Source organism: Citrus sinensis, chromosome 3, assembly GCF_022201045.2.
Source record: "Citrus sinensis cultivar Valencia sweet orange chromosome 3, DVS_A1.0, whole genome shotgun sequence".
Taxonomy (NCBI): domain Eukaryota; kingdom Viridiplantae; phylum Streptophyta; class Magnoliopsida; order Sapindales; family Rutaceae; genus Citrus; species Citrus sinensis.
This window is the reverse complement of record NC_068558.1, coordinates 8,000,538-8,017,234: the sequence shown is the minus strand read 5'-3', so window position 1 is coordinate 8,017,234 and position 16,697 is coordinate 8,000,538. Positions and strand designations below refer to the sequence as shown.

General features: G+C 34.9%; 3 protein-coding genes and 1 pseudogene across 3 annotated transcripts in view; 2 read left to right on the top strand and 2 right to left on the bottom strand.

Annotated features, from left to right (window-relative positions):
* The window catches only part of LOC102616786 (DExH-box ATP-dependent RNA helicase DExH14), a 41,096-nt gene extending 35,493 nt beyond the window's left edge, over positions 1-5,603 (top strand). Inside the window, exons 39-49 of the mRNA XM_052438636.1 lie at positions 600-755; positions 843-986; positions 1,505-1,572; positions 1,664-1,829; positions 1,917-1,979; positions 2,543-2,638; positions 2,795-2,962; positions 3,147-3,317; positions 4,238-4,387; positions 4,464-4,595; positions 5,220-5,603. Coding sequence (XP_052294596.1) covers positions 600-755; positions 843-986; positions 1,505-1,572; positions 1,664-1,829; positions 1,917-1,979; positions 2,543-2,638; positions 2,795-2,962; positions 3,147-3,317; positions 4,238-4,387; positions 4,464-4,595; positions 5,220-5,309 — 1,404 coding nt within the window. The 3' untranslated portion in view covers positions 5,310-5,603. The remainder of the gene's footprint in view (positions 1-599; positions 756-842; positions 987-1,504; positions 1,573-1,663; positions 1,830-1,916; positions 1,980-2,542; positions 2,639-2,794; positions 2,963-3,146; positions 3,318-4,237; positions 4,388-4,463; positions 4,596-5,219) is intronic.
* Positions 5,604-5,682: 79 nt separating this feature from the next.
* On the bottom strand, positions 5,683-8,714 carry LOC102621193 (protein CANDIDATE G-PROTEIN COUPLED RECEPTOR 2-like). The gene is made up of 6 exons (XM_006477593.4): positions 8,230-8,714; positions 7,543-7,734; positions 6,397-6,556; positions 6,205-6,307; positions 6,034-6,115; positions 5,683-5,931 (listed from the first exon to the last, which is right to left on the bottom strand). Exons 1-6 carry the CDS (start codon positions 8,542-8,544, stop codon positions 5,854-5,856), a joined length of 930 nt encoding a protein of 309 aa, XP_006477656.2. The 5' UTR covers positions 8,545-8,714; the 3' UTR covers positions 5,683-5,853.
* Positions 8,715-9,424: 710 nt separating this feature from the next.
* On the top strand, positions 9,425-12,815 carry LOC102617048 (heavy metal-associated isoprenylated plant protein 39-like; annotated as a pseudogene).
* Positions 12,816-13,158: 343 nt separating this feature from the next.
* On the bottom strand, positions 13,159-16,482 carry LOC102620909 (flavonoid 3'-monooxygenase). The gene is made up of 3 exons (XM_006477592.4): positions 15,844-16,482; positions 15,248-15,697; positions 13,159-14,005 (listed from the first exon to the last, which is right to left on the bottom strand). The coding sequence occupies exons 1-3, from the start codon at positions 16,300-16,302 to the stop codon at positions 13,364-13,366; spliced, it is 1,551 nt and encodes a 516-aa protein (XP_006477655.2). The 5' UTR covers positions 16,303-16,482; the 3' UTR covers positions 13,159-13,363.
* Positions 16,483-16,697: the final 215 nt, after the last annotated feature.

Genomic DNA, 16,697 nt, shown 5'->3' with positions numbered 1-16,697 from the left:
GCAAATTCTTTTGGCATGGCAAACAAGAAGGTTATTCAGATAAATAAATAAGTATTAATTTTTGGCGAGTTTTTCTAGTTTATTACCTAAACTTTCATGGAAAATTTGGTGTCTAATTCACTGGAGTACCAAGCTCATCTAGCACTTAATGAGCCAGTCTCTAAAATGAATAGCTGGCAAATACCCATCCTCTCTCCCAAATTACTCTTGCTTAGCTTTCTAAGCCTGGACTAATGTTAGATTCATTTAATGCAATATTCTTAGGAGCTAAAATATTGTGTTTGGAATTATGTTCCTGCAAGTATATAAGAAAATAGAAACTTTATTCAAATTGAGCTACATGCTTTTTTTCCCTTGCTACTGAAACATTTTCTTCTCCGATTATCCTGCATAGCTCCATGACTGGAAAGTGAAACCTTTACTTTGATTTGTAATGGTTGAAGACATATGTAGTCGTGTTGCCTTCTTCGAGATATAGAATTCTTTTTATTTTCTTTTTAAATTCTCAGGCAGCTTCATGCTTGGTCTCCTCTATTTTTGAATCCTCATTTCCACCTCACAGATGATGCTGTTTTAATAAATGTTGCATTGCTCTGTAGGGAACAGAATATTACGATGGAAAAACAAAGAGATATGTTGATTTTCCCATCACTGATATCTTGCAAATGATGGGTCGTGCTGGCCGCCCACAATATGATCAGCATGGGAAAGCAGTAATTCTTGTTCATGAACCAAAGAAGAGCTTCTACAAAAAGGTTGAGTTAGAATTGGTGCATATTTATAATGATTTGAGTAGCCTTTCTACTGGGCATGATGGAAATAATGTGGTTTTATGTTTGTAGTTTCTGTATGAACCATTTCCAGTTGAGAGTAGTCTGAGGGACCAGTTGCATGATCACTTCAATGCAGAGATAGTGTCTGGAACAATTTTTCATAAGGAAGATGCAGTGCATTATCTTTCATGGACTTACTTGTTCCGTAGACTGGTATGTTTTTGGTTATTATCAAGAGAAGTAAGACATGAAAATACTTGTAAAGCTTTTATGGTCTTATTTCCCTGCCTAGTTCTTTGCTAGTTTGAAAGGATAAATTTCGTAATACCGTCAACTTCTTTGTGAGCATTGAAATATGTCAATGAGTAACAAAACAGTTATTTCTTTGTCTAGTTGGTATCTGTTTTTATCATAGGAATTCATTTTCCATTATGTTTAAGCTTCTCTCTAATATAACTTCTGGGAATTTAGGGGAATTTATTTTCCATTATGTTTAAGCTTCTCTCTTATAACTTCCTAGTTATTTACTACTTAGGTAGAAAATACCTAACGTAGCTGGATATTCCTAATATGAATGACTTGCTTAGAAAAGACCTAAAATCAATGATTTTTTTTTTTTTTTGGCTTAGAAGAGATCCAAAATCAATGATTTTTCTTTCTCTTTCCTTTCCTCAGTAAATGTTGCCTCTGTTCAGATTTTTTTCTTACTAAAAGAAATTCTGCACTTTTAGGCCATTAATCCAGCCTACTATGGATTAGAGGATACAGAAGCTGAAGGCCTGAGTTCATATTTGTCTAGGTAAAAGCATAATTACCAAGACTACAGAACCTCTTTCTTTAGGTGTATCCCTTTTCCTTGAAGACATTACATATAACAACTACTTATGCAGGTTAGTGCAGAATACATTTGAAGATCTGGAAGATAGTGGATGCGTCAAGATGACTGAAGACACTGTGGAGCCAACAATGCTGGGCACAATAGCATCTCAGTATTACCTCAGCTATGTGACTGTATCAATGTTTGGATCTAATATAGGACCAGATACATCTCTAGAGGTGATATGAATATCCTATTGTTTATTTAAAATGTTTCTTCACATTGTTCCTTTAAATTATCTTTCTAAGAATTGTTGTTCATATTAGGTGTTCTTGCATATTCTTTCTGGTGCTTCTGAATATGATGAGCTTCCTGTGCGGCATAATGAGGTAATTTGTTGTCTCATTTCACCTCAATTTTCTTTTGAGTAGAGAGTTACCTGACAGGTTAAATTATCTGATAATAGTATCATTCAGTGCGTATTGACTTGATGATCTGAAGTCGGAAGTTATATTAATATTATAAAATGTTTGGCTCCATTGCATTACATGCTTTGTGTATTTATCAGGACTTGACAATAAACTGGTGTTTGCTTTTGATTTCCATTGTGGCATTTTGCATTTACACTTTTTGTTATTAACTGTTACGTCATGATTAATGCCTTTAACAACAAAGGGTTTCTTCATCCTTTTGCCATCTCACTTGTACAAGAACTCTCATCTTTTTCTATGTGAATCTATTGGTGGTAAAGTTTCTTGGCTGGTACAAATGGTCTGAGGTTCAATCCCACTCCCTGCTGTTATATATTTGGAAAAAGGAAAAAGAAAATATATTTTTAGAGAATCCACTTAAATATATAGGTCTTTTCATTGGCATATTTGAGCTTTATATGGATGGGTGCATGAAATATTAATTTGATGCTGAATTCCTATTTGTTTCTTGTTTTTCTTAGGATAATCACAATGAAGCATTGTCCCAGAGAGTTCGATTTGCGGTAGACAATAATCGCCTGGATGATCCACATGTCAAAGCAAATCTGCTATTTCAGGTCTTATTAATTTTTTTTTTTTTTTTAAATTGGACGTTATCTGTTGAAATGATGAAAATGAAAATGAATTTTGTTTGTACATCATTATTTTTTTTTTCTTTAGTTCCTCTGTGTTCATTTGTTATTCACTCATTCCATGTGATGTTTTTCATTTAGGCACATTTCTCTCGGTTAGATTTACCTATCAGCGACTATGTCACTGACTTGAAGTCGGTGTTGGATCAAAGTATACGCATCATCCAGGCCATGATAGATATATGTGCTAACAGCGGGTGGCTTTCAAGTTCAATCACTTGCATGCATCTTTTGCAAATGGTTATGCAGGTACCTCACTCTATATTGCAACTTTCTTTTTGCCAAACAGATGATAGCTATCACTTGAATGATAAAGAGTTGTAGAATACTCCTTCCTACTATTGGTTGGTTCGCATATGCCTTATTTGTTATTTGGTTGTACATTTGATTCCGTTGGTGTGTCTGATCTCTGTTATTGTTTCCATCATCACAGGGCCTATGGTTTGAACAAGATTCTGCGTTGTGGATGTTTCCATGCATGAACAATGATCTTTTAGGTACGCTAAGAGCAAGAGGAATTTCCACTGTGCAGCAACTCTTGGATATTCCAAAGGAAAATTTGCAAACGGTGATTGGAAATTTCCCTGTTTCAAGATTACATCAGGTGCACATTCTCTCCAGAAGCTGGTGTATGGTTCAATGCTAGACTGTTTCTTATCTGTGCGAATTTACATGAGAAAATGGGAAAAATAGAAAGAATAAGAAAATTTTATTTGACAACAATAATTTTGGAGATGCATTTAGTCTCACCTAAACAGTTCAACAATATAGTTGAGAGGTTTGCCAATGAATATGTTTATGATTATGGTTAGAGGGACAGGCCATTCCTGTTGAAAAGATGTGATATGTAGTAAACATGTAATCACTTCTTGATGTAGAGAAATGAAAGACATCCTATGTCTTCTCAAATTGATTCCTGTTGAAAAGATGTGATATGTAGTAAACATGTAATCACTTCTTGATGTAGAGAAATGAAAGACATCCTATGTCTTCTCAAATTGATTTGTCATCTATTCATCAATTAGAGAGTTCGACATGTGGTTACTTATTTTTCTGTTGCTTGGATTATGATCTAAGCATCAAGAGTGTTGTAATATAGACACATAGTTCAAGTCTTTTTATTATAATGTAATAATGGGAAAAAGACCGCTATGCCTGGACAGTTCTAGCATGTCTTAAAAGGAATTATAACCTTTAAAATTTAGTTCTAAAAGAAATTTAAAAATAATTGTTTTGTCAAAAAGAATGCATATGGCTGATACAGATTAACTTGCAACCAAAATCTAGAGATTGGAGAATGGAGACAGACAATATGATATGGATAGACAGACAAAATGGTTCGTTAATACAGATTTTAGCAAGAAGAAATTCAGGCACTTTGCCTATAGTCATTAGTTACCCTGATAAAATTATAAGCACAAATGAAATTTGAGTTGAAGGTGAACAAAATTAGTCATATGGATTAATATTTGGGCATTTCCTCTTATATCATTCCTTTGGTTTTTGTATATTATTTTTCTTCAGGATCTGCAACGTTTCCCAAGAATTCAAGTCAAATTAAGACTTCAGAGAAGGGATATTGATGGTGAAAATTCACTAACTCTAAACATCAGAATGGATAAGATGAATTCATGGAAGAACACATCCAGGGCTTTTGCTCTTCGGTTCCCGAAGGTAGATCTTATACCTCTATTTATTTATTTATGTATTTTAGTTTTTAGCACAGACTAATTTTGATGTTCACTTGCAGATAAAAGATGAAGCTTGGTGGTTGGTTCTTGGTAACACCAACACCTCAGAATTATATGCTTTGAAGAGAATTTCTTTCTCTGATCGCTTAAATACCCACATGGAGTTGCCATCAGGCATAACCACTTTTCAGGTCAGAAAGCTTCTAGGGTCATCTCTTTTCTTATTCCAATATATTTTTGCTTATTCTTTTAAAATATCGGGGTAATGCATATTGCATCATATAGAATTTTTGTACATTTCATCTTTGATCTAGCTCATGGCTACGGGAAAAGAGAACTGTCAGTAAAAAAGTAACATAGCTCCCAAAGAACGAATTAACAAGGGAAATATTTGTGTCTGCTGCAATGGGACTTAAAAAAGGTTCTTGATTTAAAGTTGAAAGAAATCTATATTTTAACTGTCAAACAATTCTTGTTTAGTCACAATCCTGTAACTACAATACCAGCTTGGGTTAAATGATAATTTATCATAGTGGCAGTCTAAAGGTTTCTAAAGATACCCGAGTCTTTGGGGTAAGTAGGGTTGTTGTACATGAAGCTTTTGGGAATAAGGGTTACCCACTTTCCAATGGCATTGACTTTGGAGAAGAAAGGGATTCACTGCCCTTTCCTTTATGTCCTAGATGAAGAATACCTTGAGCATCCTTCCACTCGAGGCAGTAGATTTTAGATCCCCTCAAGTGGTGTTAACTATAATGTTTATGATATGTTTGCTCTCAAGAAATCTAATATTTAAATTCTGTTCTCTTTTTCAGGGGATGAAACTGGTTGTAGTTTCAGATTGTTATCTTGGTTTTGAGCAAGAACATTCCATTGAAGCCCTTGTTGAACAATTAGTAATATAAATATGAAGATATCTTCGACCCAAACAAATCTCAGTGGGAGTATACTCGACGATTAAAGTCCTCACCAAAGCAAATATTGAAGCCGCAGTCATACTCCTCACCAAGCCCTAGTGACAAAGAAAGCTGAAAGAAATCTTATGTTAAAGATTGTTTTTCGAGGAGCCATACGAGGAACTTGCACCGGATATAGAGTAAATGTATGTAGTTGCAGTTTTAACATATTGCTCTTTCGTTAAAATTTGTAAAATCATTTTTATTTAGTTAAAACCGCAATACATCACAACTTAGGTTAAAGTCAAAGTAGCCGAGGATACAGTCTCTGTCATCCAGATGAATATAAAATAATATATTTATAATGGTGCGTAGGCTGAGAAAGTGAGAAGACATGCAACAATCAAATTTCATGGTAAGCAAATGTCGTTCATTACAGTTGCATTTACAATTATAGCTAACAAAGAAAAACAAAAATTCTGTTCAATTTTATTTACAGTGTGTACAACTAAGCAACTAAGCGCCTGTGTTTCTCATTCATCAAGAAAATTTGCTATTCCCAATCAGCGTCAAAGAACCCTGCATCCTTCATCTCAGAGTAATATGCATTATCCAGAAGAAAATTTTCCTCCTGTAAACATCATAACAGCACATAAGATTACAACAACAATTGATTGAAAAGACAAAAAGGAAAAACTATGCAGTTTAATTGACAATGTTATGAAGAGATCACCTGGAAAAAATCTGCTAGAAAAGTTGCATACAGAAGTGGAAGATAGAGTGAATGGTAGCAGATTACTGTCAAGTTGTATAACCTGCAAAAGGAAAGAGAGCGCTCCGTAAGTACAAGACTGGACTGCACCGCAAATCTCTTCTTTGTAAATGAAGAAAGATCTTATGGTACCAAATGCCAAAAGCAGCTCCAGTTCCAGCAAGCACACAACCGAAAAATGCAACTGCACTAACGACAAACATCACAACAACGTAGTGATAAAATGCTGGTCTAGCTGCAAATCACAAGAGATAACTGCATGTTAACTCTCAAACCTGATTTCAGTAATTATTAATCAATAAACAGAAAAAATTATGTACTCACAAGGCAATTTCTCTCTCCATTTTGAGAAATGCACAAATAAGATGAACCCATAAACTGCAGTAAGTAATAATTCGTGGATTATCCAAAAGCCCCACTTCATGCGATGTGTACTATCCACATCAATGAACAATGGAAACCCAAATCCAAAGACATAGATTACCTGATAATGAAGTATCCCAAAAAGGAAAGGATGAAATTTTTATAAGATTAATATTCAAAATGGTTAAAGTGCAGCTACAATATATGCAAGTGACTGACAATACAGTGAATAAAATTACATAACAGAGTGCAGATGTGGCAATTTGTGATACAACCCGTCAACCCAACAAACACAATATGAAGTTAGTAAGTTCAGGCATACCTAAGGTTGCATGATTAATAATCATATATGAATCAGTACAGTGACACATGTTTAATAATCATGCCGAGTCGTATCAGGTTTGGGTTTAGAATTTCACTCGCCTAATAGGTTGTCATTCAAATGCTAGTGAAAACACACCAAAAAAAATAATTATTATAAAAAAAAAAATAACAAATTTAACATAACCAGTATCAGAAAATTCAAAAACTATGGCAAATAATAAACTTATTTAAGTTGCCTACTCACTGGACATCTGCAGGTGATGTTGCAACTTGCAAGCCATGTTTGCCCTATAGGCTCAGTAGGTTAAATTTAAAGCTTCTCTATTAAAAATTAATCATATAAGTTAACAGGTCAACATTACTCAAGTAATAGGAGACCGGGATAGAAAACAATTGGCGTGTATCATTGCCAAGTTGAAAAGCATCATGGACAACAAACAACAGCAACAGAAGCTGGAGCTGGAGCTGAAAATTTAATAAGTACATAACCACATATGAGACCATATAAATATCTGCACTGATTAATCAAGCATAAGCACAAAAATGATATGATGTGCATCTAGAACAACGTACACCAAGGTCTTTGATCTCTAATGCTATCGAATTTGCATAATGCAATTAGGTGTGCTAGGTCCAAGATTTATATGCGGGAAACTGGTCACAACTCGAAAGGAGCTTTAGGAAGGAGAGAGTCACCCCATTTCTGAAGGTTAACTATGTGATCAACAAAAGTACAAATGCACAGAGGTGTACAAGTCTCATTCAGGCACATATCAATATTACCTTAAGAAGCATATCAACACCAACAATTATCCCTGAGATTATGAATGTAAGTGCTAAAGTCTCCAACCCACTAGCATAACTTTCTTGGAGCAGAAAAGCCATCAAACTGATTTCTAAATACAGCACTGCAGCCACTGTAAATAATGACAGTAGGTTCCAAGCAACTTCCTTCCCAGCAGAGCACTGCCAACCCTGTTCATCATAAAGGAAATGAAAAACCAAACACAATAATCAATTAAGCACACAGCACACCTAGAAAGATCGTCGACCAAGGAAAGTTTTATCATTTAATAAATTAATCCGGTGCACTTAATTTAATTATTCATACATCCACACTATCATATCCTGGAAAATTTATCAAATATCACTTTCAAGATATTAACCTTGTCCTTCATCATGTCGCTGGATAAATTTAACCTTCAGTTGCATTATTAAGTTAACTGCAAATTGTCATTTTCTCAGCTCCCAACAGCAAATTACAAATAATATCATAATAACTAATAACATAGATTATTTTTTCAACAGAATGTAATAATAACTAGCAAGAATAAAGTTCAATATTAACCAAAAATTCCAAATATTATAAAAAAAAAACTTAAATTCTTCATTTTAATTTTCTGCTCAATGGAAAAATGAAAAAACAGAAGAAAAAGATATGTTGAAGGAAGAAATAAATAAATAAAGGACCTGAAGAGAACACCAAGCGAGATTGAGAACACAAGCGAGCCAAAGAAGGGCATAATAGGAAATCATAATATACGATCTCCCGTTACACAGTTTCGTCAAATTCTTCTTCGCGTGAACCACCAGGTAAAGCACGAACAGCACTGTGGGGACCACCAACGCGGCGTCGTATAAGACCCCGTGGCATTGCCTTACGCTCTCGTTCCCGCCAATGCTTTTGACGGGAAACGGAAGTTCGGCGATTGGCGGTAAGGAGACGGAGAAGCTCTCGGACGCCGTGGTGACGTTGATCGTTGCTTCTAGATTTTTTGCCATCATCTCTTTTTATCTTGTTCTAGAAAACACTAAAATAGACGGCTGTGAATTGGTCGGCTCATGATCGCCTGATGGTGGTGGTCGTGGTGGTGATGATGATATGATTAGAGTAATTAGAGATTGTAAGTTTTGTCGCAGTGATCTTTTTAGAAATCGGGCACGGCTGCTAACTGGAATGAAATAAACGACATCGTTTCAAATTCTTCCCTTGACCACAGGACTACACAATAAATGTAATTTGCCTTTTTATTTTTAAGTCAAAGTTGAGATAAAAATATTCGTTTAGTTAAAATAATGTGCTGTAGAAAAAATATCGGGTCTCTCTCCATTTATAATTTTTTTTTTTTGAAAAAAATCTCTTTTTAACTTTAGCTAAGTTTATAGTAAAAAAAAAAAAACTTTACCTAAGTTTCAATTCCATTATGAATGCTTTAATTAATATGAAAAAGTGAGTAAATGGATAAATTATTTTTCATTGATCATACGAATGCGATTATATTGATTCTATTACATTTATAAATATATTAAGGTTGGGCAGTTGTACACTACTAAAATATTTAATAAATACTAACTGCTGTAACTTGAAAGATAAGTTGATTAATTTTATACTTAAATAATAAAAAGTCTATTATACCTTTACTAATTTTGTTAAAATTATTATTTAAAAATTATTTTTATAATCTTTTATTTTATAATTATAATTTACTTTTATTTCATAATTTTAATTTTTTTTACCATACTTATATCTTTTAAACTACAACATTGTCAAATAGTGATAAAGTCAGTATGTCTCTTAAGGCCTGTTTGGTAGCGTTTTTGGGCCAGTGTTTTCATTTTCATTTTCGGAGTACTGATATAATATGTGTTCGGCTGATTGAATCCAAAAAAAAAATTACAAAATAAGAAATCCAAATTCACTTTTTATAACTAGTAAAGTAAAAACATGTTTAACATGTTCTCTGCTTATTACAAAACCAAACTCAAAAACAAATTAAAAAATAAAAGCCAACAAAAAATCTCATTTGCGAACTCGCGGTGCTCTCTCTCCATCCTTTCTTGATCTACTCACAGTGTCCTCTCTCCCTTCTTTCCTGATCTGCTCACAACGAAGCTCTCTCTCTCTCTCTCTTTATCTTTGCCGATCTACACACAACAGCAAGCTCTCTGTCATTTTCTCTCCAGATCTGCTCTTTCTCAGTTTGCCCATCTCGGTTGCTGCACTTCATCTCTGGCGTCGTTGCCGCTTCACTTGATCTCCGTCATTGCTGCTTCATCTCCGACGCTGCTAGTGCGCCATCTCGCTGCAACCACTGTTGCTCTATCCAACTACCTTGACTACTTTTGCTCTCTCAGCTCCATCTTTGTTATGTGAGTTGCTGATATTTTTCTTTTTTAAGGCTTGCGTACAATCGAATTTGGCATTCATTGGGTTTTAATTTGCTTGGGAAAATGGTGAATGTTGAGAATCCATACTCAATAATTATTTTCTATTTTAAAAGGGATCGATTCCATTGCCATGGACACGAAGGAGAAGAAATTGAGAGTGATAGGAACTGTTGATCCTGTAAACGTTATGAGCAAATTGAGAAAATATTGACCGGCAAATATAATATTAATTGGGCCAGCAAAGCAGCCAGAGAAGCCAAAGGAGGAGCCGAAGAATGAAGAACCGAAGAAGAAAGAGGAATCTAAGAAAGAAGAGCCCAAAAAAGAACCCAAGAAAGAAGAAGAAAAGAAAGAGGAAGAGAAAAAGCAAGAAGCGGCACCGGCACCGGTACCACCATCGGATCCTATTTTAGAGCTTGTTAAAGCTTACAGAGCTTATAGTGCCAATTGCGCCCGGTACACCTTCATACTTCAAAAATTATCTCAATACCCTAAAATCTGTTTTTGCCAAAATTTTCATCGATACCCTTTAAAAACTAATAGAAAATTACTAAGCTATCATCATTTTAAAACATTTTAACTCAACGGACAACACCTCTCTCTTCTCTACTGAAGCAAACAAACACTCATCTGCTGCAATTCCCTCACCAGCATCACCTCTGCAATTCCCTTACCGGCATCACTTCTACCGAAACAAACATTCATTCTCCATACATGGTAAATCGAACTTCAACACGAGCAAACTAAACCTGAGAAGGGAAGCTGCCACAACTAAGAAAGTGAAGCATAGTTCGTCACTACATAATTGCCGGAAAGAGTTGATCATTTACTGCAAAATTGTCAGAATGTAACTAGTTGAGACAAGTAATTCCATGTAATTAGTTTTCTTGTTAATATTCAAGGGAAAAAAAAAGTTAGGGTTTTATATTGAAAAAATAGATTAATTAGTTGTGGGTCTCTCATAACATGTTCGAAAACAAATTTCTAGTCATTTTACTGCATGCAAATTGTGAAAAATTAATGGATTGTGCTTATTATAATTTTATTATGTAACACAAGATTTGGTCATGTAAGGTTATATAAGATTCAAGATTGTGTATTACAGGACCTTCATGTATTGCACGATTACACGACCTTCATGTATTGCACGATTACACGACCTTCATGTATTGCACGATTACACGACCATCATGTATTGCACGTTTATACGACCTTCATGTATTATACAATTACACGATCTTCTTGTATTACTCAATTACACAACCTTCAATTCCATATTTTGTTTCTTGTCAATAGAATCTACACATTACATTTAGTTTAATTAGGCTCACAATAAATTGGAATGGTGCATATATCTTTACCTTGTGAAATGTCATTAGTTAGAGAGATCCTTAATTTTCAATTATAAGCCATGGTAAGTCATGATATGTCTAGTTATGAGTGGAAATATTTTATCACTGCGAATGGTGTTGTTATGTGTATAACATTACATTAATTTCCTATAGTTGATTTTTTTAATTGATTTCATGGATTAATTATATGCATGCATTCCTCATGTATGCTTGGCCAGAGGAAGAAAGCACTTTGAAGATAAAAAAAAAAAAAACTTTTTAAATTGCTGTAATATGTTTAATTGTAATTTTAAAATTACACGAATTTTTCCATTAATCATTAGATTAATTTAGCTCTTTAAAGACTTAATTTGTGCTAAGAATTTATATTTGCTGCTATGCAGAAAATGTCAACGAAAATTATTAAAAAAAAGAAGTGAAATTAAATTAGAATCTAAAAAAATTCTACATCATCATTGGTTTGAATTGTAACTGGTGGCATAGGTTGAACTTCATTGTGATTTCGAATTTCGAAGTATCTATATCAATAACTTCAGCTATCTTCTCCACCAATTCGGCATATGTTGTCGATCGTGGTATCATTATCCCTTTAGCCTTGGAACCTTTGAACTTATACTCATCATTTTGCTCAATCCATTCACCATTGAAGAGAATAGGCACACGTACCAAAACTATATCTGATGATACAATAAAAACAATAATATTAAATTTCATATATAAGTAACTACAGGACCTACACGACCTACGCGATTATATTATTTACACGACTTACACAACTTACACAACTATATTTCTTACATGACCTACACGACTATATTTCTTACATGACCTACACGACTATATTACTTACACGACCTACATGACTAACTATATGACGTACACGATATCAAAAAAATGCATGACTTGAAATATTTTCGCCATAAATAAGTTATATTGCTGAAAAAAATAATTAAACAACCTACATTGCATATATTTTTACATATAAAAAAAATGGTAAAAATAAAACATTGTAATGTGAGGAAAATTTCTAAATTTTCCTCAAAATTAAAAAATTTAAAACCCAACAACATTAACATACCTTATTGGGTTGTTTAATAAGCAATGCACCTTTAAAGAAATAGTGGGTGTTAAAGAAATGAATACATAATTGTATTTGTGTAAGAAGTTATGAGAGATTTTGAGAGATTCTAAGAGATTTTGAAAGAATCGACAGCAAAAATAGAGTTGGGTGAAAGAAATGAGAAAAGAAATATAAAGACTATTCATTGAGTGAATTTGATGTATTCATTAAGGGTATTTCCGACTTTACTCACATTTGTTAGGGTATCCATGAAAACTAAAAAGAGAGGGGGTATTTCAATAATTTTGAAACTATTAAAGGGTATTTAATTAAAAACCCCGAGCTTATAATCCTTACTTAACCACTCATTACCATGTTCAAAGCATTGAAGAGAATCCAAACACTTGCGTTATTTGTTAATTTCTCAACAGAAATTAAAGACATTTTGCTAAATTTGTGACTTGATTTGAATGTCATCAATTCTTATAGTAAGCAGGCAACATCAAGATATCAAACTTGTGAATATAAAAGGTGATGCCTCCTTTGTTTCTTTCCATGTATGAGTGAGTAATTGAACTGTAGAGAAAATAAATAAAATTTTTTGAATTTTGTTTCTGTTCATCATCAATTTTTTTCCTCTTTCTCTTTTTTTTTTGTTATTTATTTTCATTATGTACACCAAAGTCGATAAAGATTTAGCCCCGGATTAGGGTTCATTTCTAGTGCCATTTTTCTTATTTTTGCTAAGCTAAAACTGATTATAATGTGCTTAAATAATTAAGCTTAAAAAAATTTTATTCAACAAGAAAATACAAGTGATTACCAAATGTATATTCTATGTTTTTATTATTTTTAATTGCGTCTACCAAACACATATTATTGTTTTCAATTTTAAAATATAGGATATTAAATAACATCATACGCATATTTAAATTTGAGATACAACAACTTTTAAACACTATTTTTATTCTCAAAAAATATAAATTCAGAAACAATAACAAACGGGCCCTTAATTTCCTCAACTCTAAGCTTGATAAGCATTTGGCGACAACCGGGGCCTTGGGTGCACAACCAAGGGCGCAGCACGCTGTAAGGTCAGCCCGTAAGCCTCGTCCATGTTCAGTTTCTCCGGCTTCAGCCCACCGGGCAGCTCCCAATTAAAAGCATGGGCCAATGTTGCAGTCCCCAGTTGAACCATCCGCAGGCCCCAACTCAAGCCAGCGCAAATTCTCCTTCCGGCACCAAATGGTATTAGCTCATAATCATTTCCCTTAACATCAACGTTGTATTTTTCTCCCCCGGGTAAAAACCTTTCCGGCCGGAACTCCAGCGGGTCGGCCCATTCATTCGGATCACGTGCAATGGCCCATATGTTGACCAAGAGTGTGGAGCCCTTCGGAATATCGTATCCATTGATCTTGCAACTTTCGGAAGCTGCTCGCGGTAGCGAGAGTGGTGTTGATGGGTGGAGCCGGAAGATTTCCTTGATCACGGCTTGAAGATAAGTGAGCTGAGGTAGGTCCAATTCGGTGACCAGTCGATCTCGGCCAACAACTGAATCCAGCTCTTGTTGGACTTGGGCCCAGACTTTGGGATGCCGGATGAGCTCTGCAATGGCCCATTCTATAGTACTTGATGACGTGTCGGTGCCTGCTGTGAACATGTTCTGCAGCATGATAACACGTCATATAATTCATAAAGCTCTCACAACAAAGAAAAGAGAAATATCTGACCTAATAAACAGAGCACTTATGAAATTACCTTGTAATTAGAATAATAAATTAACAAGAAAAGAGTACTTCTCTACTCATAGGGAGAGATTATGGTGAAATCATTATCTTTAATTAATCAATATAGGATATAAGTTGCAAAACAAAAACAGTAATTATCTATTCGACCATAATTCTCTACAAACACTATAAAGGTGGTTGGATTAATCATTTACAACAAATAATTATAATAATAGTATTCAATTAATATATTTTTCATCTAAAAAATCAACTTCATGCAACTAAAAATATATCTGATACAGTCAAACGTAATGAAAGATTGTGTAACCACCGCCCGCCAACTATCACAAGTGATTATGTGACTTCCACGTGAATTTGACAGTCAAAAATGTTCTATTTTTTCGTCAAGCGCCGTACCCTAGCAGCTAGCACAATTTAAAGTCTAACAGTCTGATAAAGAGATATCATAGCGATGGAATATAATCCTCTTCCGATCTGCAGATATCTTTTTATTAGATTGTTAACTTTCAATTGTAATGTTACTTTTTTTTATTTATTAATTATCAATTAGTAACTAAATTATTTACTTAGTATATGATTAGAGCAAGAGAGAATCTCAATCTCATAGCAATTCACTCAATCATCAAGAGACTAGTTTTCAGATGAAATCGTAGAGGCAACCGAGAATTTAATAATTAAAAGCAGTTCAAGTGTATATTCAAGTAAGTTTCAGTTTAAAAAAAAAAAAAAAAAAAAAGAGTCTATATTCAAGTACAAGATACACTATTAATTAATTAGCTCATGCCTTCTCATTATCTAGGCAATTCCAGATTTTGACGAATGTTATAATCAATCATTAATTCTATTATATAAAATACAGTTAAATGGTTAAAAATTAACGTTAAATATAAATTAAAAAAATAATACTATAGTTATTAAATAAAAATATTCATTAATTATTTAATATTACGTATATAATATTAATTAATTTTATTATTAATTATTAATTTATACTTTCATAACTTACTCGAGATATAGAATCATTCTATATCTCAATAAAATATTTAAAGTATGTTAATTTTAATTCAAATTCAAATTTAAAAATTTAAAAAAAACTAAAAAATCTAAGAGTAAAGAGAGAGAGAGAGAGAGAGAGAGAGAGAAGGGAGTGAGCATACCAAAAGCAAAGCTTTGATTTCCGTCTCCGTGAGCTTCTCTTCACCGTTAGCATCATCCATCAACGAAATCAAGGTACCCAGCAAGTCCGTAAGCTTATTCCCTCCGTCACGACCGTTCATCTTGCGCTCCTCCAAGATATCACTCAAAAACACATCAAATCTTTTGTGCAGCTTCTTCATTTTACGTGCCACTCCCTGTAAGTCTAGCCGCTCAAGGGCGGGGACAAAATCACCGACGTTGAACACACCCGCCAGCACCATCAGCTCCACAACCATTGATTTGAACTCGTCAGCCCTCGGGTCGCTCCCTCCGGTACCGTCGCCGAACACTCTGAAGCCTAGCATCACCCGCCCTAGGGCATTCACAACGCACAAGTTCAACCGTTGAGCTAAGTTCACCGGCTCCGTTCCTGCACTCGCCAACGCGCGCGTGAGCACCGCCATCTCTTCCTGTAACACGTTTTTAGTTTATTATTTGATTATAAGAAATTAACTAAAAATTTATGAAGAAAAGAAAGCTTCCCATCCAAAACGTGGATTGCATAGACAATGGTGCTACGACGAAATTGAAAGTGGGTGCAAAACGCCACACTAACCTGGCGAACGTGCCTGTAGTCATCCAAGGCCTTGCCGGAGAAAAGATGAACGGAGCTGATCTTCCTCAGCATCCGCCAGCGGGGGCCGTACGGCCGGAAAACGATGTCCTGATAGTTGTAAGCGATGTGCTTGGCGCCGGAGTTGGGAGGGCGGTTGGAGAAGTTGGAATCATGGATCTTCAGGAATTGGGCCGCCACGGAAGCGGAAGCGGCCACGACGACGTCAACGAAGCCTAACCGGAGGTACATGAGGGGGCCGTGGGTTCGGGCCAGACCCGCTATGGATTGGTGGGGCATAGGGCCCAAGTGAGGGAGGTTTCCGACTATTGGCCAGGGTTTCGGACCGGGAGGCAGACGGTGGGAGGAGTGTCTGCGTCTGTTCCGGAGGAGGCTAAAAAGGAAAGAAATGACAATTGCCAAAAGTGATGTGTACAGTATCAGTAGTGGTAAAGTAGACATTGCTCTTTGTTTCGTTTCCCAGAGAAAGTGTAGAAATGGTACGAGTAGTCGCACAAGGGGCTGCTTGGACTGTCGTATATATAGAAAGGCGGTTACGTATTTACACTACCTGCATGGTTGCTACGACTAGCTCGTTCGTGGTGGTTACGCTTGCTACGAGCTCACGAGTGATTTTGAAATTGAATGTTAGGTAACGAGTGTAATGTGTAGAGAGCTATTGTTCTTTTAATTAAAATTTTCATTGATAAACAAACAAATTAAATTCTTTTGGTATAAAATCTATAAATAACTCTAAAAATTCTATTTAAGGAACTTTTATTTGAAAAGTTATTACAATAGAACGTCATATACATAGGACAATGGTGAAAGTTCGTTTATTAGTAAAAATACCCCCT

Bases quoted from the DNA above. Each gene is read 5' to 3' on its own strand.
- LOC102621193 (XM_006477593.4), bottom strand. From the start codon at position 8,544: ATGATGGCAAAAAATCTAGAAGCAACGATCAACGTCACCACGGCGTCC. The intron at 6,557-7,542 runs GTAATATTGATA...CTTCATTATCAG, and splicing joins GTGTTGATATGCTTCTTAAG to GTAATCTATGTCTTTGGATT. The intron at 6,116-6,204 runs GTACCATAAGAT...TTCCTTTTGCAG, and splicing joins GGAGCTGCTTTTGGCATTTG to GTTATACAACTTGACAGTAA.
- LOC102620909 (XM_006477592.4), bottom strand. From the start codon at position 16,302: ATGTCTACTTTACCACTACTGATACTGTACACATCACTTTTGGCAATT. The intron at 15,698-15,843 runs GTTAGTGTGGCG...AACGTGTTACAG, and splicing joins ACTACAGGCACGTTCGCCAG to GAAGAGATGGCGGTGCTCAC. The intron at 14,006-15,247 runs GTATGCTCACTC...ATCATGCTGCAG, and splicing joins AAATCAAAGCTTTGCTTTTG to AACATGTTCACAGCAGGCAC.